We start from the raw sequence: 27,079 nt of genomic DNA, 5'->3' as shown, positions 1-27,079 counted from the left end.
AGGTCTGGTGTGAAAATGGAATGTATCGGTCCACTCCTTCTGTTACCTCCCCCACAAAAAGTCGAAATGTTCAATATCCATGAGGCGAAATAAACATCCGATTCCATTTAGACTTGGGACTTCTGAATATTTCCATCAACACAAGATCTGTTGTAAAGATGGCAGAGATCGGACCATTTCTTCTGGTACCTCCCCAACGTAGGGTTCAAGATTTTGAAATAGGCATTATCTTCTTTCTCTTCAAATTTCACACATACAAACATTTTTGCAAACACAAGATCTGTTGTGAAGATGATATATATATGCGAACCCCTTCTGGTACCTCACCCACAAAGGGTCACAATTTTCAATACTTTTATCTGTTATAACTGGCGAAACAAGTCAGCGCTTCTTTACAACTTGCTAAAATATTTCTCTCAACTAGAAACCTGAGATGTATATAGAATTCACGATGTCGCATAAAATTGGATATATATGTTTGATTTTCTTGTATTTTTGCCCATATAAATATTTTTAACTGTATTAGGTGAAGGATGAAAATGGAATACTTCGGTCGACAATATCTGGCAACTCATGAACTTTTTAACATTTTCTAAAAATAATAGTTGTGTTCCAGAACCTGCAAATTAGTACTAATTAGCACTAATTCTGCTACAACGCGTTCCCGTACTCCAAAAACTAGCAAAACTTGCAGCTCTCTCGAGAACAAAATGGCGCTGAGTGGTGCACATTTCTGCTTGTTTTAGCTACATGAATTTGGCCGAGCAGAAATGTGCATATTGTAAATTTGACATTTAATTGGCAGGGCTAACAAGGTTGAAAAATGTATTGATACATTTCAATAAAGAAAATGATCAACTTGAAAACTAAAGGAAAAACTAATATTTGTCGTGCAAAAAACAAAAAGAGAAAATATGGAGCAACTGATGTATTCACTTTTGGATGATTCCAGCAGTGAAGAGAACTGGCTGAATGAGGAATCAGATTATTAATTATTATTATAAATTATTAATTTTAACTTATCGTCTTCAATACTCATTTTTTAAATGTTGGCGCTCTTTTCAGTAAGGTTTCACCAGTCCGATTTAGGCTGTTTACTTTTGGAATTTTGAATTTTGACATTTTATCGCATTTCTGCTAATTTTCCGTTCCCTTACTTTTTGAGCAAACCTAAATGAGAATGACATTTCGAACTGTTCTCTCTTCTGCTAGTTTTACTACTAAAAAAGTACTGGAACACAACTAATCACATATCTCATATAAAGTGAAGGAATTAATCAATACAGTCCAAACCCTGGCACGTCGCAATATTTATGACATATTTATATAGGTATGATACGCAATGAATGAATAATCATAACAGAAGTCAAAATATGTTTAAACCAGGACTAGAAAAAGAGTATCCCATGGGATATCAGTGTGTTCACCAACACAATTGTAAAAAAATCTGTCAAATTGGTTTTGGAAGAATATTTACTTGTGTTCGAGTAGTCGATAAATACATCGTAAGAAATATTGGAGCACATAAATATATCTTACTACATATTTGAAACAAATATTTCCGAAATTGTAAAAATTACAACTGTTAAGTTTTATCTTTTTATTGATTACTATTTGAAAGAATTTGTGTAAGAATTCACATGTTGAGAGTAGGATTCATTTGATATTGACCAACATATTAATTTCCCTTCTTAATTAAATATTGAGTTTTCGGCGTTTTTAGTTATTATTTGTGACCACTTTTCCTGGCATGAATTAAATGGCCATAACTCCTTAAATATTGAGTTTTTGGCGTTTTTAGCTATTATTTGTAATCACTTTTCTAGGCATGAATTATCGAATATTTTAAGATGGCCATAACTCCTTAAATATTGGGTTTTCGGCGTTTTTAGCTATTATTATTAATCACTTTTTAAACTTTAAACTATCAAACATTGGCTGTGGGTATAAATCTGTTGGCAAAACCGACTGATTCTTTTTAACTTATTAAGTTAAATTTAGGTTTGTCGTTGTATATATTTTTAATATTTTTAACCCGTTTCTCGAATTATTTAATTCCCTTTACTCCCAAGATTACTTTTAAGCGCTTAACCTGAAATTTTCTATTTTGCATTTAACCTTCTTAAGACGTTACGCTGCGTTTCATGAAATTAAAACAAAAAAACATTTAAATAACATCAATGAACAACATGTGTTTTGCCAATAGAAAAGGCGATTAAAATTATTACAGGCTTCTTAAGATACTCGAAATGAGTACTTAAATGCCATGCTGAGAACGTGTGTCTGTATGTGTTGTATTGTTCCACAGAAATGACACGTCAAAAGACAATGTTAATGAGGAAGAAGGAGTTCACAATGGAAAGAAGTACCTACTTGTTAGGAACTTCAAACATTGTCAACTGTTTAAGCATCTGACAATGGACAGCGTGAGCATTATGTGCGTATTTGACATACCATCATCGGTCATGAATAGAAAGGTTTCGGACAAGAAAATCCGCTTAAGTGACACATTCATATTCATCCAAACACACGCACACACACACACTCGCCATAAAAACAATTCATTCAAAACGGTTTGACCGATTTGGGTGAAAGTTGTGCGTGTGACCAGTTAGCCAACCAACCATTCATTCTATCCTGCTCCTATGACATGTCTCACTTGTCACACAATGACAATTTGCTTGAAAATGCGATTAAATGGAAGTTAATTGTCAGAATTATAAAGAGTTTTAAATTGTAGGTGATTAAACAAATGAAGGAGTTCTGGGATCGGGGAGGTGGAGGGATTTGTGCATGTTTTCTAAATAACTCTATTATATGAATAATTCTATTATTGTCTTAATAGTGCGATTGTGGAAAATTTAAAAAAAACGGATAATCTCTTATAATTTTTAAACAAACTAGAAATATGCTAACTATATGAAATCTGTGACAGATGCAGCAGTATATAAACATAAATTAGACTTACTTTGGATCTGGTACAGACTATAGAAGAATATATTTCTTAACTGATTTGGGACTGGACATAACGTACACATAAGTCCAACCACTCCGGGTGAAACCTTAGTCACCGGTTAGCAAAATAGGCCAAATCACAATATGTGAGATGAAAAAACTGCAGCCAACTTCAGACTGCAGTCATTTCTAAGCCACTTGTCTGACAGCTGTTAAAATTATTCCAGTGACAGCTCATTATATTGTTTACAAGCGTACAAAAGCATTTTGGTGAGAATTTTCCAGAATAAAGTTATTCGTGATGGAATTCAAGCGTGATAGTGTGATTTCTTTATATTTGGCTGGAAAACCACAAGTGGCTATCGTTAGAACACTCCAGCATTTAAATGTGACTAAATCTTTTGTGTCTCGTACCATCGCTCGTTACCGTGATACTGGTAGCGTAGCCCGACGACAAGGAAGTGGACGGAAGAAAACAGCAACATCAGCAGAAATTGTTCGGAAAGTAAAGAAGCGACTTGATCGAAACATGACCGCGTCGCAGTGGCCGATGAATGGCTCGTGAGCTGAACATATCGCAGAATTCCATTCGGCAAATATTGAAAAATGAGCTCGGGGTAAAGCCATTGAAATTCCAAAAAATGCAAGAACTTACACCGCAACGGAAAGAAAATAGACTCAAAAGAGCTGAGGAGTTGCTTCGCTTGGCCGAAAGTGGTGAACTGCCGAATTTGGTTTTCTCCGATGAGAAAACATTCGTTGTCCAGCAGTTTGTAAACAAACAAAATGATCGTATTTACTTGCCAAAGAGGTCAGCTGAAAATGTGCACCTTCGGTTGGCCACCAAAACTCAAGCGCGGGCAATGGTAATGATGTGGGCCGTCATAACAGCCGATTGTCGCTCTCCGCTCGTATTAATCGAGCGTGGCATCAGAATAAATGCCGAATATTATCGCGATAATATTCTGGAGGGTGTATTGAAGCCTTGGGCACACAAACATTTTGGCCGCAGACCTAGGACATTCCAACAGGACTCAGCACCATCGCACTCAGCACGCGCCACCCAAGAATGGTTACAAAATGAGGTTCCTTGCTTCATTTTCAGCGCAAAATGGCCACCAAAATCTTCGCATACCAATCCGTTGGACTATTGTGTCTGGAGTATTTTGGAAAGCAAGGCCCTAAAAAATACCAAAGTGTCGATCACCTCAAGCAAGCAAAAATACTGCAGAGAAACATTCGGGCAGCGTGTGACGTTTTCATTGGCCGTTTAAAGGCCATAATTCGTGCTAAAGGTCACCAATTCGAACAAATCTAAACATATTCTAAATTTTATGCTATTTCTGAAATTTGTTGCTTTCATTCAACAAAATTACAAAAATAAAATCTATGGCGTTTAACTTTGTTTCAATTTTTTTTTATCTCACTCTGTAAAATAAAATATATCGTATTGCGCTTTTATAACATTCATGCATTAATCAACTAGGCTTAATAGATCTAGTGGGTTAACCTTGCCAGGTGCAGGGATCGCTTCGACATGGGGAGTCATCTTGGTGGTGGAGGAGATCGGAGACAATTCTCCCAATGTGCCGTTTAACAATTCATTCACAGCTAATGGCTCCTCTGTGAACATCTTCCTTTGGTTGTGGGTTTATCTATCCCAGGAAGTTTGGCTGACCAAATTTCCTCCGTATCTATGAAAAGGGCAGGAAATTGTATTCTGTTCTTTTTTACGATCCTCTCCAAACATTGCCTGAATCTAGAGCACTTTTCATGGCTTGGAAGGAAGCCAACATGGCTCGTTTTTTGAAGCAAGGTTCAGATCCCTCTCAGTGTGACAAATACAGGCCTATTTCCCTCCTTTCGCCGTTTGGAAATTTATTCGAATCCGTTATTTTTGGCCCTGTCTGGCACATGGAATTTTATATAAATGTCAATTGTCATCGCTAGTTTGCTAAGGGATCGATTCTTCAGGATTTAAGTGAATGAGCGACTTTCCAGTCGCTACACAGTTTTTGGCAGGTGTTCCTCAAGGTTCCCTGCTTGGCTAGATGTTTTACAACAGTTTTTCTTGCAACATTCCGTTTTCTCTCTCGGGCGGAATCAATGTCCTATGCAGTTCTATGATGTTCTATAACCCTTTTCCGGTCCCCTTGTTAGGTCGGTCAATAGGCGCGTTAACGAGTACCTCGAACTTATACCTCGAGTACCTAAAGATAGCCTTGGATCAGGTCCCTGTCTCGGAGAGGTTCGACCATATTCGTCATATAGACTACGCCCTGTCTAGGAGCAAAGGTATGTATTTCGGATACAGTCGAAACTTGAGGTTGAGGTGTGGTCTTTCACACTATGTTAGGCTCTTGATCTACCGACAGGTGATCAGACCTTTCGTCGCCTGCGCCTTCCCTGACTGGTTTTACATTTGGTCTCACAAGATGGAAAGGTTATTGAAAAGGAAAGTACTTTCCTCTTGTCCCTTCCAAAGGCCAGGCGGCTCCTATAGAGCTCTGGACGATCTACGAAAGTGTCGATTTATTTGCGCCCTATTGCAGAGCGATGCCATAGATAAAAGTATGATAAGGAACTTTAAAGATGCGGACCAGTTATGAGCTCGGAAGCATTTGCCACTAGCCGCCCTTTCCAGGACGTGCTTGCTTCACGGGGATGAGGGACTAATATTATTTCATAGTGGGCATGGGTCGTGTGCAACACCGCCCGGCTGACGTAAGTTAGTAGTTTTAAGTGTATTGTAAATATTTAGTTCAATTCTATTATTTAGTTTGAAAGTTTTGATAGCCCCTTTTTATATTCTCCACCATTCTATGTAAGGTCCTAATATTCGGTATTGTGATAATTTTTAGTGACACTTTTTACCGGAATCGTTTCAAATTTCGTATTTGATTGTTTGTCCAGGTCCACATTTTCGCATAGCCCCCATATAATAGTACATCTCTATATATGGTATTTTGATGATTATTCACCGATTTTTTTTTTCAAGTTTCGCATTTGAATATTGTAATGGCTTATGACAAAAGTTACCTATGCAGGTCCATGTCGTCGTATATACCCTAATATAACGACTACATGCTGTATTTTCAAAATTTTAACAGAATTTTTAACGGATTTTATTTTTTTGAAAATTTCCAAATTCGTTCCAAATGGTGGAGGGTATTCAATGTTCGGCCTGGCCGAATTTATAGCTGTTTTACTTGCTTTTTTATTTTGAAAATTTCCGAACTTTGAGGCCCTGATTTTACTGCTTTTTTAGTTAATATTTTTAGAAATAATAAAAAGAATTTAATTTTAATATTTATTTACATTTTCTTTGTTTTTGTATTTTTTTGTAATTTATTTTATTTAATGAAAAAATTCTTCTCCATAAATTTTATAAATAATTTAAACATTTTTGCTCTGTTTTTTTTTCTACTTAATTAAAAAGTAATTTAACAAAAAAAAATTGGAGATAAATGTCTATAAACTACTTAAAAATTACTAAAAAATAATAATAATTAAAATTTTTTATTTGTAGAATTATATTTTGCACGTTTTTGATTTTGTTTGTTTTTAAGATATCTTAATTTTTATAATTTTTTTAATATATATATTTTTTATTTACATGCTTTTGAAAAAATATTTGAATACATAACCTCAAAATGTGCACATAGCTATTACAAATATTGTATTTTCATGGTATGGGTTCGTGGGTGTGGTTAATTAAATGTGGAATTACTATTTCTAATACAATTTGTCTAGTATTTCGGTATTTTTCTGTTTTTATTGTAGGCAGAGATTCGTTGAACTAAAATTTTGAAGATGTTTGTTTGATGAGAATGTTGTTAGGGAGTTTCTTCAATGTTGAGGGATCAAAGTCAATACAGGGTCGGACAAAAAAAAAACTACTTTTGAGAATAAATTGCTCTATTCCAGAACCTGCTAGTTTTGCTATTTTTCCGATATCATAAAGGGAAAATCGTCTATCGTTGTGAAAACTTTTATATTCTTGCAGTTCTGGAACAGACGAAATATGTAATTTTTAGACCATACTGATTTCGATTTTTTTTTGTTTTGAATTTGAAATCACAATAGGAAGTTTCAGAACAAACTCAATATCAGTCAGTTAGCTTCTCTATTTTTTTGACGTTATCGACAGAAATCGGTTGTCTTTAAACGTAAAATGGTCATGTAAATGTTGAAAATCTACTACTTTCTTTTCGTCGGCAAATTATCGAAAAAATTCGTTAATTATCGAAATTATAAGCAAATGGAAAATTGCTGTCATCGATAGTTGTCGTTAATTCTGATGTTATCTAATTAAAGAATCACACTAATGGCGTAGACAGGGTTCGTATCACTGCCGAAATTGTGGCAAGACAGTCCGAATTATTAATAGCTGCTAGATATTTAATTTTTAGGAATCTAACACAGAGACTCCTGGAGCTGATGACAATACCCAGAATTTCAAATTTTAAAAATCCCCTCACAACTTCCTCATCTCATCTATGATCTAATTTTATCTAAACTGTTATACAACTGTCATACTATTCAATTTTGATTGGAAATAATCTACAACAAATTGGAAGATTAAGGAATTTCAAAAATAAAAACTTTGTTGCTGCTGGTGTTGTTGTTGGTGGTGATGATCTCTATATGCCATTGTTGACGAGTATGTTGCCACCGCCGACGCCGCCGCCGATGTTGTTGTTGTCGACTCTGCTGTCACCTGACCCTGATGTATCGTTTCACTTGCCACTTTGGGCGCCATTAACCATTCACTATTGCCCGTACAAATGGCGTCTAACTAAAATCATAAATGTTGATATTCGCTCATATCGTAGATGGGCATGGAGCTCATGACATTGTGTAAATGAGAATATGCAACGGCAGCAGGCAGCGGAGCCATTTGGCTGGCTACATTAGCGGAACTTTTACCAGAACCAACGGCTGCAGCCGCAGCAGCAGCGGCTGACAGTGCAGGGCTACCAATCAATTGGGCACTGAGCGCATGATCAGCAGCCGTGACATGTGATGTGGCCAGGGTATGTGATTGCTGTTGTTGCTGCTGCTGGTGATGTTGTTGTTGCTGCTGCTGCTGGTGATGATGATGGGCGGTGTGATGACTACTAAGCGTTTGATTGGGTGATAACTGTTGTGCTGAGTGTTGCTGCTGTTGCTGCTGCTGCTGCTGCGTTTGCTGGTGATGATGTGGATGCTGGTGATGTTGTGTCGTCGTATGATGATTGCTACTGTTCGGATTACTGTTGGCAGAACTGGGACCACCGCCATGACTTTGTTGCATGAGAGCACCTTCCATTTCTGAATCACTTGATGAGTCCAAATGCTGTTTGTCAGAATTGCCACTGTAATGAGAATGAAGTGAGAGAGACATGGAGATTAGTTGCTGGTTAAACATGGGAGGTAGAAAAAATGAATAACAATATATACTAGACTTTACATTAGCGGATTTTGCCTGGTTAATTAAATTTAAGAAATCCACCACAATGTAAACGAGGTATAAGACATTTTAGATAATAATCTTTAAATCAACAAGAAATGTAGTTTAAGTTAAAAAAGTAAAAAAGCAGTAAATTCGGCCGTGTCGAACTGTGAATGGCCTCCACCATTTGGAACGAGTTTAGAAATTAAAAAAAAAATCAAAAAAGTCAGTTAAAAAATCTGTTGAAATCTTAAAAATATCGAATATAGTCGTTATATTGGGGTTTATGCGAAGACGTGGACCTGCATAGGCAACTTTTATCATATTTATTTTGGCCCATTCCCGGCGAAGCGCATGTTTGAGGTGATCGACACTTTGGCATTTTTTAGTGCCAACCTTGCTTTCCAAAATACTCCAGACACAATAGTCCAATGGATTGGTATCTGGAGATTTTGGTGGCCACTGTGAGCTGTAAATGAAGCGAGGAACCTCATTTTGTAACCATTCTTGTGTGGCGCATGCTGAGTCCTGTTGGAATATCCAAGGTCTGCGGCCAAAATGTTTGACTGCCCAAGGCTTTATACACCCTCCAGAATATTTCCCGATAATATTCGGCATTTATTCTTATGCCACGGTCGATTAATACGAGCGGACAGCGACCATCGGCTGTTATGGCGGGCCACACCATCACCATGGCCGGCTCTTGAGTTCTGGTGGCCAACCGAAGGTGCACATTTTCAACTTACTTCTTTGGCAAGTAAACACGATCAATTTGTTTGTTTACTAACTGCTGAACAACGAAGGTTTTCTCATCGGAGAAATCCAAATTCGTCAGTTCGCCACTTTCGGCCAAGCGAAGCAACTTTTAGCTCTTTTGAGTCTATTTTCTGTTGCGGTGTAAGTTCTTGCACTTTTTGGAATTTCAATGGCTTTACTTTACAGCCTATATAGGGTAAGTGCGCCTAAGTTCGGCATGTCCCAGTAGTCGGCAGTTTTGAAATATAAACTTAAATAACTAAGAATAGAAGTGACCAAATAATGAAATAATTGCAAAAAACATCAACACTGATCTCTGCTCTCTTTCTGTAAAAAAAACAATGAGCATCGACCATTTATTACGAGAGAATAACGGTTTTTGTCAGTGAGTGTCTTCCAACACGTGCGATAGTGCTGTTTGTAAAGAAAAAATTAGTGGTGGCGTCAACTTAATAATCTATGTAAGTATATTAAAATTAATACTTTTGAAATCAGAAATATTTTATAATAGTAAATAACAGTCTAAAGATCATTTTATAACTTTAAAAAATACAAATTAATCATTTTTCTGTTATATTTTTTAATGCCGACATTAGGGACAGGAAAAAAAGAGATTTGCCAATAGTCGGCAGGGGTTGCCAATTACTAGAAAAATATCATTTTTGACAAATTTCACCAAAATTTGAGAGAAGTATTAAAAAATAATCCAAAAACTACTCAAATAAAAAAAATATTTTTGAGTGGATTTACACAGTATTCGACATAACTATGGTCCTTAAGTCGGCAGTCGCTTTTATTTGTGTTTTTTGACCAACTTTTCTAAGTTAAGTAGGTTTTTTAAAGAAGCTATTTGACGTTTCAGATAGCCAACATTTTTTTTCAAAGATGCCTCCAAAAGGAAAAAGATCATTTCACAAATATACGGAAAACGCCCTGAACGACGCACTAAATGCCATAAGAAGAGGCGATATATCAATTTTGGGTGCCAGTAAAAAGTATGGTGTTCCCAGGGCAACTTTGCAGGACAAACTGTCTGGTAGAGCTCCTGAAGGCCCAAGAAAGATGGGACCTCCTACAATATTAACAACTGCCGAAGAAGAGCATTTAAAAAAGTGGTGTCTAGATTTGGCCAAATGTGGATTTCCGATAAAAATTGACGAATTGTTAAACACCGTACAAAAAATTTTAAATGAGGATAAAAGAGTTACTCCTTTTAAAGACAGTCGACCTGGCAGAAAATGGTTTAACGCATTTTTAAGACGACATCCTGATTTAAGCATTCGGGAGTCCGAGGGAATTACAAAGGGGAGAGCCATAGTAACGGAGGAGACTATAAGAAAATGGTTTTCCGATTTAAAAACGTTTTTAGAAGAGCAGAATGCTACAGATATCTTGGAGGATCCATCCAGGATTTTTAATGGGGATGAAACCAGTTTTTCTATGTGCCCGAAAACTGGAAAAGTTTTAGCGCCAAAGGGTTACAGAAATGTGTATTCAATACAAAAAGGAAACGAAAAAGAAACAGTGACAGTACTATTAGTCTTTTCCGCTAATGGTAAAACTGTTAATCCAATGGTTGTTTTTCCATTTAAAAGAGTTCCCAAGGATGTAGTGAACAGTCTCCCGGAGACCTGGTTCCTCGGAAAATCGGAAACCGGATGGATGATCAGTGACGTGTTCTTTGAATACATTGCTAATTGTGTCCATAAATGGTTAGAAGAAAATCAAGTCCCTAGGCCAGTTTTGCTATTTGTCGACGGTCATAAGTCTCATATGACTATGGAACTTAGTGAATTCTGTGAGAATAATAAAATTATATTGTACGCACTTCCTCCCAATACAACACATATAATGCAACCAGCGGACGTCAGTGTTTTTAAGCCGTTGAAATCTGAGTGGAAAAATACATTGAGGGAATGGCAAAATAAAACGGAAAATATTAACAAAGTCCTTTCAAAATGCACTTTTTGTCCTCTGTTGCATTCCGTGCTGTCAGCAATAGATTTGGAAGACACCATTAAGAATGGGTTCCGGAAATGTGGACTTTATCCGTTTAACCCTGAGAACGTCGATTATACAAAGTGTGTAAGAAACAATTTGGAAAGAATGACAAATAGGAGCGATGCAAATAATGGTTTACATTTAATGGACTTCGACAAAGCAATTCAAGTAATAAACCTAATAAGTTCAAGGCTTAATTCTCGGGGAATTGACGCTAACATAGTTGTTGAAGAGATTGAGTCTCTGAAAAACTCTGAAGGCGAACAAGATATTGAATTATTAGCCAACGTAACCGTGCAGCCCAGTTCATGTATAGTCAATAAAGACTGGATTTTGGAAAAAGAAACCCGGCTACGCTCTTCATCTCCATTAAATGAAAATAATGCACCGATATTGACTTTTTGTTCGTCTCCCACTACATCCAGAAATGTAGAATTGTCGTTAAAACCAACGAAAGATTCACCTAAATCATCAGTAACTAGCGCACTTATTAGAAATGTTTTAAGTCCCGTTAACTTATCCAAACCAGGTAATCTATACAAACGTGCATATATTCTGTAGTGCCCAGGTATAATGCCAGTATACACTTTTTCTTTTTCTAACTAGGTTCTTCCAAGTTTTTACAAAACGAAGAAGGGTCTGTGTCAAAATCGTTTAAAAGCCATATTCAATTCCCTAGATTGACATCAGCAGTAAAACCCAACTCGAGAATCAAGCCTCCAAGTGCAATTTCTGCACTTGCATGGAGGGAGCATATTCAAGCAGTAGAAAATGAAAAAATTGCCAAGGCAAACGCAGTACAAGAGCGAAAACTGGAACGCCAGAAACGAAAATTGGAGAAATTAGAAAAAATAAGAAAAAATAAAAGAGGAAAGAAAAGGGAAAAGCGTAGTTCTTTCAACGAAGAACTTGACAGTGATGTGGAAGACTGATACCAATGCACCTGTGAATTAACTTATTTTATTCCTAATGTTTAAGTTTAAGTTAAACCAAAATGAATTAAAAACAGTAACTAGGTTAAAAGACAAAATAAACTCCAAATATTAAATTTATTCTTTTTTTCTTTTATCTCATTTTTATTTTAATTAAAAATCCATTTACTAAAGGTAACCATACTATTTCAAATTCTAGATTAAACTGTGAATTAGTAATATATAATTGTTTTGTACTATTTGAAATAAAAAATAATATAAAAAATAATATTTTCTTTATTGAAATACAATATGCCGACTACTGGCAAATAGACATGCCGAGCATTGGAAAATGGTGCCGACTACTGGCAAAAAACCACTGTTTTAGTAAAATTGCAAATTTTACCAATTTACTAAAAACAAATTAAATTTTTGTTTATTATTTCCAAAACTAAACAAAATTTGGAATCCAAACAACTTTAGTTTTCTGCAATTGAAAGATTTTACTCAGAATATTGAAAGATTGAAAAAGCGAAAATTCTAAAAGTGCCGACTACTGGTACATTTACCCTATATATATTTTTTTATGTCTAAAATTATTATTTCGATGAGTTACAAACGGAATGACGAACTTAATATACCCTGCATACTATGCATGGTGGAGGGTGTAAAAATATGGGGGAAATGCAACTTCGTTGTAGAGACAAAAGGTCAGTTTTTTCAGTGGTTTTCCAGAAAGAAACTCGAATTTTAAAGAGACATCATTAAATATAACATAGTGTTATTAGTTGACGATAAATCATTGAATGTGAACCACCATAATATTGATCAGCTGTTAAACAGGTTATGTAGATTAGCTGATTAACAGATGCATGGATTATAATGAAGTGTTCTTTGAAATTCAAAGGATTACTATGACACGTTTTTAAGGTATCGATGAAATTGGAAACGAAGAAATAAAATGTCCTTAATATTCAAGTAATGAGTTTTCTAAAAAATTATTTAATTCCACTAAGAATTCTACGCACCTTATCAACAAATCTTGGCATTTCCGTAAACATCCCACAGGAAAACATGAGCCATCCAAAATTTCCCAATTACAATAATTCGTGATACTAATTGACATATGTTATCCAATTTGTTGAACATCAACCTATTTCCCAGCTCCTTAATGTGAACACAACTGTCTAAGCAAATGTTTTTTTTTTTTTTCAGTTCAAATGTCACAGCAGCCACACTCTCCCTCTCTTCTCTCTGCCGCCAACAATTAAATACAAATACACATTTTAACAAATTACAATTGACATTTAAATTGGTCTCAAAACCTACACATTCCAATATTTCAAGCATCAGCCATGTGAAAGTCAAAATCCATTGCCTTCCTCCATCCTCCAAACCCAAGTGCAATGCCCAACATCTGTGGTGAATTAATAAAACACAATAAATTATTTGTGTCACAATAAGTGACGACTAGACCCAAACTAGCAGTTCAACGAACACTGACATCCAAAACAAGCGAAACGGAAGGAAATAAACGATAAAGCCATTTAAGGTTTCAAATTCTCTTCATAATATGATCTGAATATCTATCTCTGGGGACTAGGCTTGTGTGCAAAGTGGAAGGGAGCGAAACAAGAAACTGAAGAGTTACTTAACGGCGCTGCTATTTTGTAACTCTTGACTTTCAACACCAAAATATTGATGACAAACTCGGGCGCACACTCCAGGAAACATTAATATCTGGCTGGGAGGAGGAAAACAAAAGCACTTTAGGTGTTTGATTTCAAGTCACAAAAACAAGGCAGAAACAACAACAACAAAAAGTGAAATATTAATCCAACTCCCCACTGTGTTACACGTAGAGAGAGAGAGAGAAAGATACAATCTTTTTATTTAAACAAGGCTCAAGTGTTTTTGTTGTTGTGTAAAACAGGGGGAAAGAAAGGAGGTACTTGAGAAATATAGACAAATGAACAATTGAAGCTGCAACAGAAACAGGTAAAGCAGATGGAATGAGATGTAATCATAAAACCGAATCAATGGCTACTGGAAAACGAAGACTCTTCGAGGGTCAAGAAAATCTTGGAAAGTGTCAGGAAAATAAGAATGTCGCCAAGAAAAATTTCCAAGGAAATTTGGGGATGACACTGTTCTGAAGTTAAGGAGATCTCTAAAGACACTTTAAAGCCTCTTTAGAAAATATATTCTTTTTTGGGTAAATTTCTAGAACGATGACAAGTTTGTTATACAGGGTGAGATAAAAAAAAACTGCAAAAACGTCAAACGCGATAATTATTACATTTTTTTTAACTTTTATTGAATGAAAGCAAAAATATCGGAAATAGTATCAAATTTTAGAATAAGTTTAGATTTCTTGGAATTGGTCACATTTGGCACGAATTATGGCCTTCAAACGGCCAATGAAACCACCGCACGCTGCCCGAATGTTGCTCTGCGGAATTTTGGCCCATTCCCGGCGAAGCACTTGCTTTAGGTGATCGAAACTTTGGAATTTTTTAGTGCTAACCTTTATTTCCAAAATACTCCAGACACAATAGTCCAACGCATTAGTGTCCGGAGATTTTGGTGGCCATTGTGCGCTGAAAATGAAGCGAGGAACCTCATTTTGTAACCATTCTTGGGTGGCGCGTGCTGAGTGCGATGGTAATGAGTCCTGTTTGAATGTCCAAGGTCTGCGGCCAAAAAGTTTTGCGTGTCCAAGGCTTTAATACACCCTCCAGAATATTTTCGCCATAATATTCGGCATTTATTCTGATGCCACGGTCGATCAATACGACCGGAGAGCGACCATCGGCTGTTTTAGCGGCCCACACCATCACCATGGCCGGCGCTTGAGTTCTAGTGGCCAACCGAAGGTGCACATTTTCAGCTGACCTTTTTGGAAGTAAAAACGATCATTTTTTTGTTTACAAACTGCCAGACAACGAATGTTTTCTCATCGTAGAAAACCAAATTCGACAGTTCACCACTTTCGGCCAAGCGAAGCAACGCTTTAGCTCTTTTGAGTCTATTTTCTTTCTGTTGCGGTGTAAGTTCTTGCACTGTTTGGAATTTCAATGGCTTTATCCCGAGCTAATTTTTCAATATCTGCCGAATGGAATATTGCGACACGGGTTTCGATCAAGTCGCTTCTTTACTTTTCGAACCATTTCTGCTGATGTTGCTATTTTCTTGCGTCCACTTCCTTGACGTCGGGCTACGCTACCAGTATATCTGTAGATGTTACGGGACACAGAAGATTTATTCACATTTAAATTCTGGAGTGCTCTAACGATAGCCACTTGTGGTTTTCCAGCCAAATATAAAGAAATCACACTGTCACGCTTGAATTCCATCACGAATAACTTTTTTCTGGAAAATTCTTACCAAAATGCTTTTGTACGCTTATAAACAATATAATGAGCTGTCCCTGGAATAATTTAAACAGCTGTCGGACGAGTGGCTTAGAAATGACAGCAGTCTGAAGTTGGTTGCAGTTTTTTCATCTGTCATTGCTTTGAAAGTGGTCCATCGGAGACTGATTCTATTTTCTTTCCATATAAAACTGTTGCTGGCATAAAAACCAACCCCCCTCACGCTCACCCTCCCTTAAAAAGAGACAAAATCATGCATTACAATGTAATAGCCACTTGTGAAAATTGAGACAAGATGTCAAGAGGGCTTCTGATTAAGAAGTCATTCGGTAATCTGACACATTGTAAATTCATTTGACAGTTAACAGGCGATAATGATCGCTGCCATAAACGAAAGGCGGTTTGGGCTAATCCAATTGTATTTATGCACATAAAATGAATGAAATCGTACACAATTATGGCATATCAATTCACCACAATAAAAGTGGTGAACTTCAGTGCACACACACACAGGCACCACACAATTGCTCATTTGAGGAGGGAAAAATGAATAGTGGCAGCACTCTTTTATGGTAATGCCAATTGAGTTATATTTTATTGTTTTCAAGCTCAAATGTGTTTGCTTTGGCCACAGTTCCTCTCTTTGTTGTTGTTGTTGTATTATACATTTTCATGTTGGTAATTTGATATGCCAGCCAGCAGACCCCTCCTTTAACCCACAAAATACTTTGCCGTACATTTTTACATAAAAAGAAGAAAAACAACCACATGCACACACATTCAGTTTTACATAATGAAAACCATATTTTTTGGTTTGTAATGGTATTTGCTTTAGTATATGTATGAGTGGAGTGGAGTGTTCGCCATACACCTATGATGCACAAAATGAACATTGCGCTTGTGTGTGTGAGAGAAACCAAAAAGCACGTAAATAATATCTCCCTTCTTGTTTGGGACGTTTTGTAGCAAGAATTTTAATTTTATGTTAGCAAAATTATCAAAAAATATTAAATATAAACTCCATATATTTATATTTTTCTACAAAAGGTATCTATGATTTGTTTTCTTAATGTTAACGGAGCAACAATGCGTACATCCCCCACGCATGTCTGTATTCGTTGAAGTCTAATCAACGACTGAGACCAACGCAAACGTACTGTTTTGTTCATCTAAGCCATACACATACTCATTCATTTATGGTTTTCATCGAAAAAAGTGCAATTCGTTCTCCTTTTTTTTGTTTGATCGCTTGCAAGGTGTTTTTCAATGTCTGCTGCTGCTGTAGCCGCCATAAAAATATGGGTTTGAAATACAGCGACGACGGTGATAACAATAGCCAAAACCACAAAAACCAATAAAATACGAACTACTTCATATTTAAATGTGTAAACGATAATGGTGCCGATGTCGATGGCGATGATAATGGCTGGCAATGGTGGTGGTGATGATGGTGATGGGGGTTACGAATAAGGTTCTATTACCAAAGGTGTTAAGATTATTACAACGGGGGTTCGTTTTACATTTTGGAGTATTCGCTTTAATTCTTTTTCATGGCTTTATTAATAAATGAGGTGTTTGTTATGAAAACCTACCAAAAGGAAAAACGTTCCGACGTTATTTTATCTCAATGGAGATTGGTTATATTTAACACTGCAAAAAATTTCTGATGTTTATAGCCGAAGTGAAAACTTTTTAATACTTAGAATACATTAAAGCCTATTACGGTGACATACGGAAGGAGTCCTTTAAGAATAGTTTTATGCATGGTGCAATAAGAAGGTAGCACAGCTTTCTTAAACTACTGAAATACAGCCCTGAAGCTGTCAGTTTTCTCTAAGAATTATTCTAAATGACCTGTAGAAAACCAATAGGAAGTCTTTAAACGTAGCCCTAATATTGTGTTCCCACCTTCCTCTTTTCTGCTATATAACATAAAGTAGAACGTACGGCCTATATAAATGAGCAGATTTTAGACCCAATGCACATATTAACAAGTAAAAAGCTGTAAGTTTGGCCGGACCGAACTTTAAATGCTCTTCTACATATGGAACGAATTTGGCAATTGTCAAAAAAAAATAATAATAATAATAATAAATCGGTTAAAAATTCTTTTAAAATTTTTTAATATACCGAATGTAGTCTTTATATGAGGGTCTATACGACGACTTGGATAACTTTTGTCATAAGCCATTGGAATATTCAAATGTGAAACTTGAAAAAAAAAAATTCGGTGTATAATGTAGCTATAATCATCGAAATACCGAATAGAGGGAGGTACTATTATATGGGGGCTATACGAAGACGTGGACCTGCATAGACAATCTTCTGTCATAGGCTGTTGTATCCATTACGAACTTCAAATCACAAATGTGAAACAATTTCGTTGAATAATGTCGCTAAAATCATCGAAATACCGAATATAGGGAGGTACCATTATATGGGGTCTATACCTAAAAGTGGATCTACATGGCCCATTTTCAAAACCAAAAGTCCTGCAGACATAATATACATTTGAGAAAAATGTTATCAACTTACTTCATTTCGTTCGTAAGCTAGAGTCTATGTCGCTAAATCGACATAGAATTTTATGCTGATACTATGTGGGGTCAAAAAAGGATATTTGGAGGTGTTACAAACGGAATGACAAACTTAATATACCCTCCATACTATGGTGGAGGGTATACAAATAATTCACTACCACTTCACATTAGGGCTTACTGTCGAGATAATCTTCTTCAAAAGTCTATAAAAATCCATGATCTCAAAATCGGAAATGTATTATAAAAAGTCAACTGAGGTAAAAGTTGACTTCGACTTTTAGACTTCAATACCAAGAGTAAAGGTGGAAACACATAGAACAATTTTTTACTGACTTGAGTCATCGACTGGCTACTTCGGAAATAAACAAAGGTTGACTAGTCGAAATCGACCTACGTATCCCAAGTTTTTCCTTTTATAGTAGGTTTACATTGGAGTTTTTTGTTGCCTTTTGCCATCTGTTCAACGATAAGCGATTGTTCCTTCATGACAACAAAAAAAAATAAATTCTAGCAGACTCTGAAAAAGAGCTACAATAATTTAATAACGCATTGATAAAATAGAATTAAAAATTTAAATTTAAAAATGTTCGTACATTTCCATAAAAATCGACAGACAGAAAATAAGAAACCACAATTTTGAGAGCGAACAATGTAGTTCAAATGCCAATGAGAAAATGGTAAAGACTAAAAGGAACGCTATGGAACGAACATGGAAACTCTTCTGTCCATAGAGTGTGTGTAGTTTTTTTAGGGAAATCTAGAATCTGCAGAGGTTTTAAGAAAAATATAGCAAATATTTGACACATTTTTCGTTGAAGGTAACGCAAGCAAAATACCATGAAAAATAGATTAAGTTGGTAGTACATGACTGCTCAAGTCATCGGCTGGCTTCTTCGTAGAGGAACAAAGAAGTTTTAGGTTGACTTAGTTCGATTTTGATCCTAAGCTCATTTGTTATTTTCCGAAGAAGCCATCCGATGACTTAAGTCAGTCAAAAAAGCGTTATATGTATTCTCACCTTTACTTTTCACAATTATGGGTTTTACAACGATTAAAATTAGGGATATATAGGCTGAATTGGGCCTATACTAAGGACATTTTACTTTCCAACTGGTTTGATATATGTGACCTTCTTTTATAGATTTTTATTTCAGAATACTTTTTTTTCGAATATTTTAACAACCACCATATCCACCATCAAGTTTATCAAATTCCGGAAAAAAACAGACAATCACAAATGAACACACAAATGAAACACGCACAGCAGGGGAGGGAAATAATGATAACAATAACATGGCACATTATTAAATCATCATCTTTACCATCATCACACTCCTATCGGTGGAAGTTATGTCTGAGTATGAACCTACGTACATTCCCAATTTTATTCATACCATTCCAAATATTCATGTTCTTCTTTTCAATGTTACCGTTGCTGCGGCATTGTGTTTGCTTTTTGCGCTTTTCTTTCAATGGGTGTGTGTATCTCTCTCACTCTCCCCAGTAAATGTATGGAAGAGCTTGAGTATTTGAGTGTGTGTGTCTGTTTGTCTGCCTGCCTGGCTGCCTGCACTCGAAAGTATATCAAATTACACTACAAACGATAATTATCATAACAATGGTACCATGGTTTGTGTGTGCGATGATAATGTACGCCTGGCCTTTTACTAGCTCCGCTCTACTTTTGACAAAGATGGCAACGATGATGACGAATACAAAGTGCGATGACTACTACCAAATCGAAAATGAACAGTCTAAATGTGGAAAAAGACAAGTTACTCTAATGGATTGTGGTTCTCCCTCTCTCTCTCTGTGAATACACAGAGTTGCCCAAGGATCTTTGATGAAAATAATTAACTTTTGAAGGGATAGCGCCCAAGGTCCGCTTTCTTATTTCTCCTGAAAAATGTTCATTAACTGGTCCTTTGACCTTTGATAAAATAGAAAAATTGTGTGGGAGCAAAAATAACGCTCCAGGATAGCTTTCGTATTACTTCGAAACGGAGTTCATATGAGTTCACATTGGCTTAATTACATTCTCATAATCATCAATTCATATTGCCCTAAGCAATTCAAATATGACAATACTCTAAATAATCAATCAGCTGTTCTTAAATTGTTTACATTTTTAAATGTCAAGAAGGGAAAATGTAAGTAAAAATACACGTGATCTTTTAATTTAGCATCTTCATAAAAAAATAAAATAATTTTAAATTGGGGAGAAAAATCTTATCGAATTGAAATTATGTGATAAAGTGCATCTTGAGATTAAAGCATTGCCCAAATAGCAGGCGGTACGCGAATTATTTCGAAAAACTACAACCAACTTCAGACTGCTGTCATTTCTAAGCCACTACTTTGACAGCTCATTATATTGTTTACAAACCTACAAAAGCATTTATGTGAGAATTTTCCAGAAAAAAAGTTATTCGTGATGGAATTCAAGTGTGATAGTGCGATTTCTTTATATTTTGCTGGAAAACCACAAGTGGCTATCGATAGAGCACTCCTGCCTTTAGATGTTAATAAATCATTTGTGTCTCGTACCATCGCTCGTTACCGTGATACTAGTAGCTTAGCCCGACGTCAAGGAAGTCGACGGAAGAAAACAGCAACATCAACAGAAATGGTTCGAAAAGTAAAGAAGCGACTTCATCGAAACCCGCGTCGCAGTGGCCGAAAAATGGCTCGTGAGCTGAACATATCGCAATATTCCATTCGGCAAATATTGAAAAATGAGCTCAGGGTAAAGCCATTGAAATTCCAAAAAGTGCAAGAACTTACACCGCAACAGAAAGAAAGTAGACTCAAAAGAGCTAAAGAGTTGCTTCGCTTGGCCGAAAGTGGTGAAATGCCGAATTTGGTTTTCTCCGATGAGAAAACATTCGTTGTCCAGCAGTTTGTAAACAAACAAAATGATCGTGTTTATTTTCCAAGGAAGTAAGCTGAAAATGTGCACCTTCATGTGTGTACAGAACTCAAGCGCCGGCCATGGTGATGGTGTGGGCCGCCATAACAGCCGTTGATCGCTCTCCGCTTGTATTAATCGACTGTGGCATCAGAATAAATGCCGAATATTATCGCGAAAATATTCTGGAGGGCGTATTAAAGCCTTGGTCACGCAAACATTTTGGCCGCAGACCTTGGACATTCCAAAAGCACCATCGCAATCAGCACTCACCACCCAAGAATAGTTACAAAGTGAGGTTCCTTGCTTCATTTCCAGCGCGCAATGACTACCAAAATCTCCGGATACCAAACCGTTAGACTATTGTGTCTGGAGTATTTTGGAAAGCAAGGTTGGCCTTAAAAAATACCAAAGTTTAGATCACCTCAAGCAAGCGCTTTGCCGGGAATGGGCCAAAATACTGCAGAGCAACATTCGGGCAGCGTGTGACGGTTTCATTGGCCGTTTAAAGGCCATAATTCGTGCCAAAGGTCACCATCTCGAACAAATCTAAACTTTTTCTAAAATTTGATGTTCATTCCGACATTTTTTACTTTCATTCAATGAAATTAAAATGATGGCGTTTGACTTTGTTGCAGTTTTTTTTATATCACCCTGTATAAGGGAAAATAGAATTTTAGTTTTCTCTTAAATCATCTCTTTTTCGTACAGCGACACCAGTGGATGCTCGTGTGCAGCTATGATCTAAACCAGCGGTGCTCACAACCGTGTTCTAGAACATGAGTGGAAAAAAGAGATGATTTAAGAGAAAATTAAAATTCAGTTATTCTTTATATTTTACGATTCTTTTTAATTGTTTTTAAACACGAATGTTTGCCAAAATAGTTTATAAAGCAAATGGATAAAAAATATTTGTATAAATAATGACTTAACACTGTTTGGTTCTTGATTTAAATAAGCAAAGAGAAATTTGACTGAAAACAGATATTTCTTCTTGAGCACCCCTGATCTAAACACACAAGATTAACCCACTGGATATAATAAACTGAGTGGATTTAAACTTCCATGGAACTTATTTGTCCAATTTGGCGCCTAATTTGTATCCATCCTTAGTCAGACAATTTGAGCTTTTTAGAAAAATATAAGAAACTAATCCAAGATTGAATATTTTATCCCAAAACATTTTCGATTCTGTGCTTTCAAATAATACCTCTTCGCTTCTGGACATATTTAAGCCATCTTTTGCATTATTTCTATCTCCCTCTCTCAAAATAAAGACCCCATCACTTCGTTGGTGGCCTTAAAGAAGAAAATTATTCATCTTTTGTTTCTGCACCAAATCCACATTTAATTCCTTATAATTACTTTTTGCGTTCTGTTCTTCCTTCTTCTCCCCCCTCCTCCTCTTCTTCTTCTCCTCCTGTCAGTTTCATTTTTGTCGCATTAAGCATCATATTTCTATAAACATAAACAAGTTGAATATTCGAAATATTATCAAATTACGAGATTATGTTTATATAAAAAAGAACGGTGTGTACGTTTTTGGCCTCCAACCATGAATGTTGTCGAAACGTTTTCTGCTTGTTCTTCTTATTGTGTTTTTGTTTCACATAACCGCTTTATTAAACAAAAAAGGAATGAAATGAACAACTATTTTATTATGGAGCATTGTACAATTCTTTCGCTGAAATGTAATGCGATATTTTTGCTTGCAATGTCATTTTATAATGTGGAATATTTTAAATCTAACGGTATTTGGTGTAAAACTTGGAGTATTGTTTTGCCAAAGAATGCCGACGGTGTTTGTGATAAACCAAATATATATATATATATATATATATATATATATATATATATATATATATATATATATATATATATATAAATAAAAATTTACTGAAAGAGATTTTGTTAGCCTGTCATTTGGTTTGTAAAGAATTCCTTTTTATCTCAATTAAAAAAGATCTCCTTAAAATACCTTCCTTCAAGTGATCCATCTATCTCATCTATAAAAACTTCTTTCGGTTTCTTGGAGAAGAGGAGTTGATGTATAGCCAGGCTGCTTTATTTGGAACGCATTTAGTTAAGTTTGCAACTATTGTTACCACTCTCAGAGAGTGGTAATCATTTTTAATGACAGCTATCAATTTAGGTGTGCTAATCAAATCAAAGGGTTGCCACACTGCTTTGATATGGCCAGCCCATCAACATTGCTCATAATTCCCCACCAGCATCAAAACATTTTCATTTTAACGCCATTAAAGAACACTTGCCCCCTTTAAATTCTATTTACCTAACCCCAAGGGTGGGGAATGTCCTCAAAACTCATCAAAATGTACCTCCCCAACAATTCCCATATAAAGTTATAACCAAGAGTCCGTAAACCAGAAGAACCGTTGGCGACAGTCGTACTCGAGGGGAGAGTGGTGGCGGAGCAAAAGGGGACCAAACGCAGGAGAAAAAAAAAATGAGCAAATCCAACAACAACTAATAATACACGCACATTATCATATACAATGAACAACAATACCAAACAAAAAGAGGCAACAACAACAGCAATAACTATAAGAACATCAACGCCAGCGATGGCAGGCAGGCAGGCAGGCAGCGGCGTAACAAAACAAAGCAAAAAACAGCAACAACAACAAAAAGCAAAAACTGAAAAGGTAATTTGATACTTTCATAAAATACCCGCCACCCAACCATAAAACTCCACAAATGAAGGCAGTCAGCCATTCAAACAACAGTGGCAGCAGCAGCAACAACGAAATATCGAAATGGCATGAACGAGCGAAACGACAACGAGGAAGAAGACAAAAACGACGACGATGACGATGAGTAGTTGTAAAACAAACAAAACACAGCCCTACAGAATTACTCACTTTTGGGCACACAGACAGGGGCTCACAAAATGCATGTAGAGCATTTTCGAAGGGGCACCAAATGAGATGATAGTGGGCTATACCCGGGGGAAAAATTAACTCTTGGGTCATGGAATTAGCCTTGAATTGGATATGTAAGTAGATGTCAATATTAAATCTAGAGGGAAGAAATTGAAGATGACTGGAAAGAATTATTAGGGGAATATCATAAAAAGGGTCTCCAGAGGTGATAATAGCAGGGAATTTGAGTGACAGAAGATAGCATTAAGAATAAATATTCTAAACTAGAGTAAATATTCTAGTTTTCGTCGTCTTTTTTTTTTGTCGAAGAAATGAAAGTCACGAAGGACTCGACTGTACAGGAGCGGACTCGGGTGGAATGTAAGGCTGCTCAAAAAAGTACTTTTATTCGTCAAACAATTGGGACTAGCTTGGGTACTTTTTCCGTATATATATTTTTTTACTATTTAATGCAATTGGGCGCCATGTCATGACTCAAATGGTCTAAAGGAATACCAGTGATTATTCAAAAAATGGTTAATATTTGCTCAATTCCAGAACATACATAATGGTCTGTTCCAGAACTGCAAGTATGTACAAATTTTTACTACTATAACCGATATTCCCTTTATGATATAGAAAAAAATGCCAAAATAGTAAATTCTTGCAGGTTATGGCACACAGTAATTGCTATAAATAATATATAAATAAATATAATTATATAATATAAATAAATTCAATTATATCAACATTGGGTACCAATCGCCACAACAGGGGGTTGTTTTCCGCGTTGGTCGCCAATTACAACAATTTGATTAAATGTCAAATTTCATGTAGACTCCATATGACTGTACCTCTCGATATTCGGTATTTTGGTGGTTTCTTCTGTATTTTTTAAATATAATTACAGGGTGAGATGAAAAAACTGCGATAAACTTCAGATTGCTGTCATTTCTAAGCCACCGCAAGGTAAAGAAAATAGACTCAAAAGAGCCAAAAAAATTGCTTCGCTTGGCCGAAATTGGTGAACTGCCGATTTTGGGTTTCTCCGATGAGAAAACACTCGTTGTCCAGCAGTTTGTAAACAAACAAAATGATCGTGTTTACTTGCCAAAGAGAAAATGTGCACCTTCGGTTGACCACCAGAACTCAAGTGCCGGCCATGGTGATGGTGTGGGCCACCATAACAGCCGATGGTCGCTCTTCGTTCGTATTAATCGACTGTGGCATCAGAATAAATGCCGAATATTATCTCGAAAATATTTTGGAGGGTATATTAAAGCTTTGGGCACGCAAACATTTTTGCCGCAGACCTTGGACATTCACTCCCCCCTCAGCCCCATCGCACTCAGCAAGCGCCACCCAAGAATGGTTACAAAATGAGGTTCCTCGCTTCATTTCCAGCGCCACCATGGCCACCAAAATCTCCGGATCCGTTGGACTATTGTGTCTGGAGTATTTTGGAAAGCAAGGTTGGCACTAAAAAATACGAAAGTGTCGATCACCTTAAGCAAACGTTTTGCCGGGAATGAGCCAAAATACCGCAGAGCAACATTCGGACAGCGTGTGACGGTTTCATTGGCCGTTCGAAGGCCATAATTCGTGCCAAAGGTGACAAATTCGAACAAATCTAAACTTATTCTAAAATTTTATGCTATTTCTGACATTCAATAAAATTTTAAAAAAATGTAAAAATTATGGTGTTTGACTTTTTTTTATCTCACCCTGTTTAGGTTCGCGCTTTTATATAGAAAAGATAGAAAATCCGCTTCCAAAAAAACTAGAAGTATATGTTTACTTTTCGGCATAACTTTTGTATAAAGTCGGATTTTCTGTATATTCTGAATTTAACAACCATTCACTGGCATTTTCCGTTTTAAATGACATTTGTTCCAATACTGAATCTAGATAATTTTTAAAAGCTTTCAATTCCTCCAGTACGTGCCTATATATGTCTGAAATGAATATCGTTCATGTTCAAAAAGTTGGGCTATAAGGTGAGCCTTTCAAAAAAACTTAAAAAATGTTTCAAAATTGACACAATTTTATACTTGAAGGCTGTGGAACAGAATAATCATTTATAAATTTGATTGGGCGCCACTTTAAGAATTCATTTTGAATCATATGAATCACCAAGAATACTTCCGGTTGATTTTCAGTTAAGAAAATGCACACAAGTTTCCGGGATATTTTTCTGAAGCGCGAAAAAAATGGTAGATTCTGATTGGTACCGGATCAAATAAATAATATAATCTTTGCATTGGGGGCCAGTTTCAATTAAAAATTTAATTTTGGATAAGATTCAGTATCGACTTTGAATATTTTGTAGTTTATTACTTTCTTTGTGATGCTGCCTTGATTGGGCGCCATCTAGGTCCGAAATCACAAAATTAAGTGGATTACTTCGCTGTTTTAAACTTTGGTAGAATTTATGAAGGACAGTAAAAAAATGTTCTTGAGTTCGTCGCAGGTATTTCCAGAAATTATAAACTATGGTGTAATTTATGAACAACAGTAAAGAAACTATCTTAGGTGCGGTTTATGCCGTTTTTACATGTTTTTTTTTTTTTTTTTTTTTTGAAAGAAAGAAAGTGGCGTCCAATATCCCGCTAATATTTTAAATATGAATTGGTGTCGGTATTGATTAAAAACAATTATTCATATACAGCCACTTTCCTTGAAACTAATACTAATATAATAATGGCGCCCAACGCAGGCTCATATCCCATTCGGAATTTATTTATGTGTAAATGGCAGTACTAGTTCGTTCTGGAATATATCAATCATGCGTTTTTTTGAGTTCGTGATTCTTTGATTCATCGGGATCCTGAAGATGAGAACATTACCTCCACTAATATTATTTCCGAGACGGTTCTTATGAAGCTTCCTTTGTATTGCATTATTTAATGCAATTGGGCGCCATTTCATATCAGAAATGGTCTGATCACACAATTCTGTAGCAAAGAATAGTGGCGTACAGAGTCCCTTATTTTTTCTTTCAAATTTAATCCTCTGCATTACAGTGGCCCACTTTAATTTCCCATTTCTCGGCAAATATTTATATCTTTATTCGAATATCGTAAATTACATTTTTAATATTTCCTGTCAGATGTATCTTCCTCTTCGCTAATATGAAAATCTATGCGTAAATCTCTTATTTTTGTTTAATTGCAAATATTTTTACAAATAGAAGATCTGATAGATAGATTAATGTTGGTTCTGGAATATTGATCGATTCCAATGCGAATTTTTAATTGGAATACATATTTCTTATGATTCAGTTCCGACAATGAACGTCTTTTGATGAGAATCGGTTTG

General features: G+C 36.0%; 2 protein-coding genes across 3 annotated transcripts in view; one reads left to right on the top strand and one right to left on the bottom strand.

The window, feature by feature from the left end:
• Positions 1-6,718: 6,718 nt before the first annotated feature.
• Positions 6,719-27,079, bottom strand: part of LOC101889286 (protein sine oculis) — a 133,599-nt gene continuing 113,238 nt past the window's right edge. For both annotated transcript variants that reach the window (XM_059124982.1, XM_005176920.4), the window contains exon 7: positions 6,719-8,312. In XM_059124982.1, the coding sequence (XP_058980965.1) occupies positions 7,760-8,312 (553 nt within the window). In that variant the 3' untranslated portion in view covers positions 6,719-7,759. The remainder of the gene's footprint in view (positions 8,313-27,079) is intronic.
• LOC131803594 (uncharacterized) lies at positions 9,649-12,583 on the top strand. Its single transcript, XM_059124980.1, has 2 exons — positions 9,649-11,675; positions 11,753-12,583. The coding sequence occupies exons 1-2, from the start codon at positions 10,031-10,033 to the stop codon at positions 12,076-12,078; spliced, it is 1,971 nt and encodes a 656-aa protein (XP_058980963.1). The 5' UTR covers positions 9,649-10,030; the 3' UTR covers positions 12,079-12,583.

Source organism: Musca domestica, unplaced genomic scaffold (assembly GCF_030504385.1).
Source record: "Musca domestica strain aabys unplaced genomic scaffold, Musca_domestica.polishedcontigs.V.1.1 31, whole genome shotgun sequence".
NCBI classification, from domain to species: Eukaryota; Metazoa; Arthropoda; class Insecta; order Diptera; family Muscidae; genus Musca; species Musca domestica.
The sequence above is the reverse complement of the archived record's forward strand: the minus strand, read 5'-3'. Positions and strand labels throughout refer to the sequence as shown.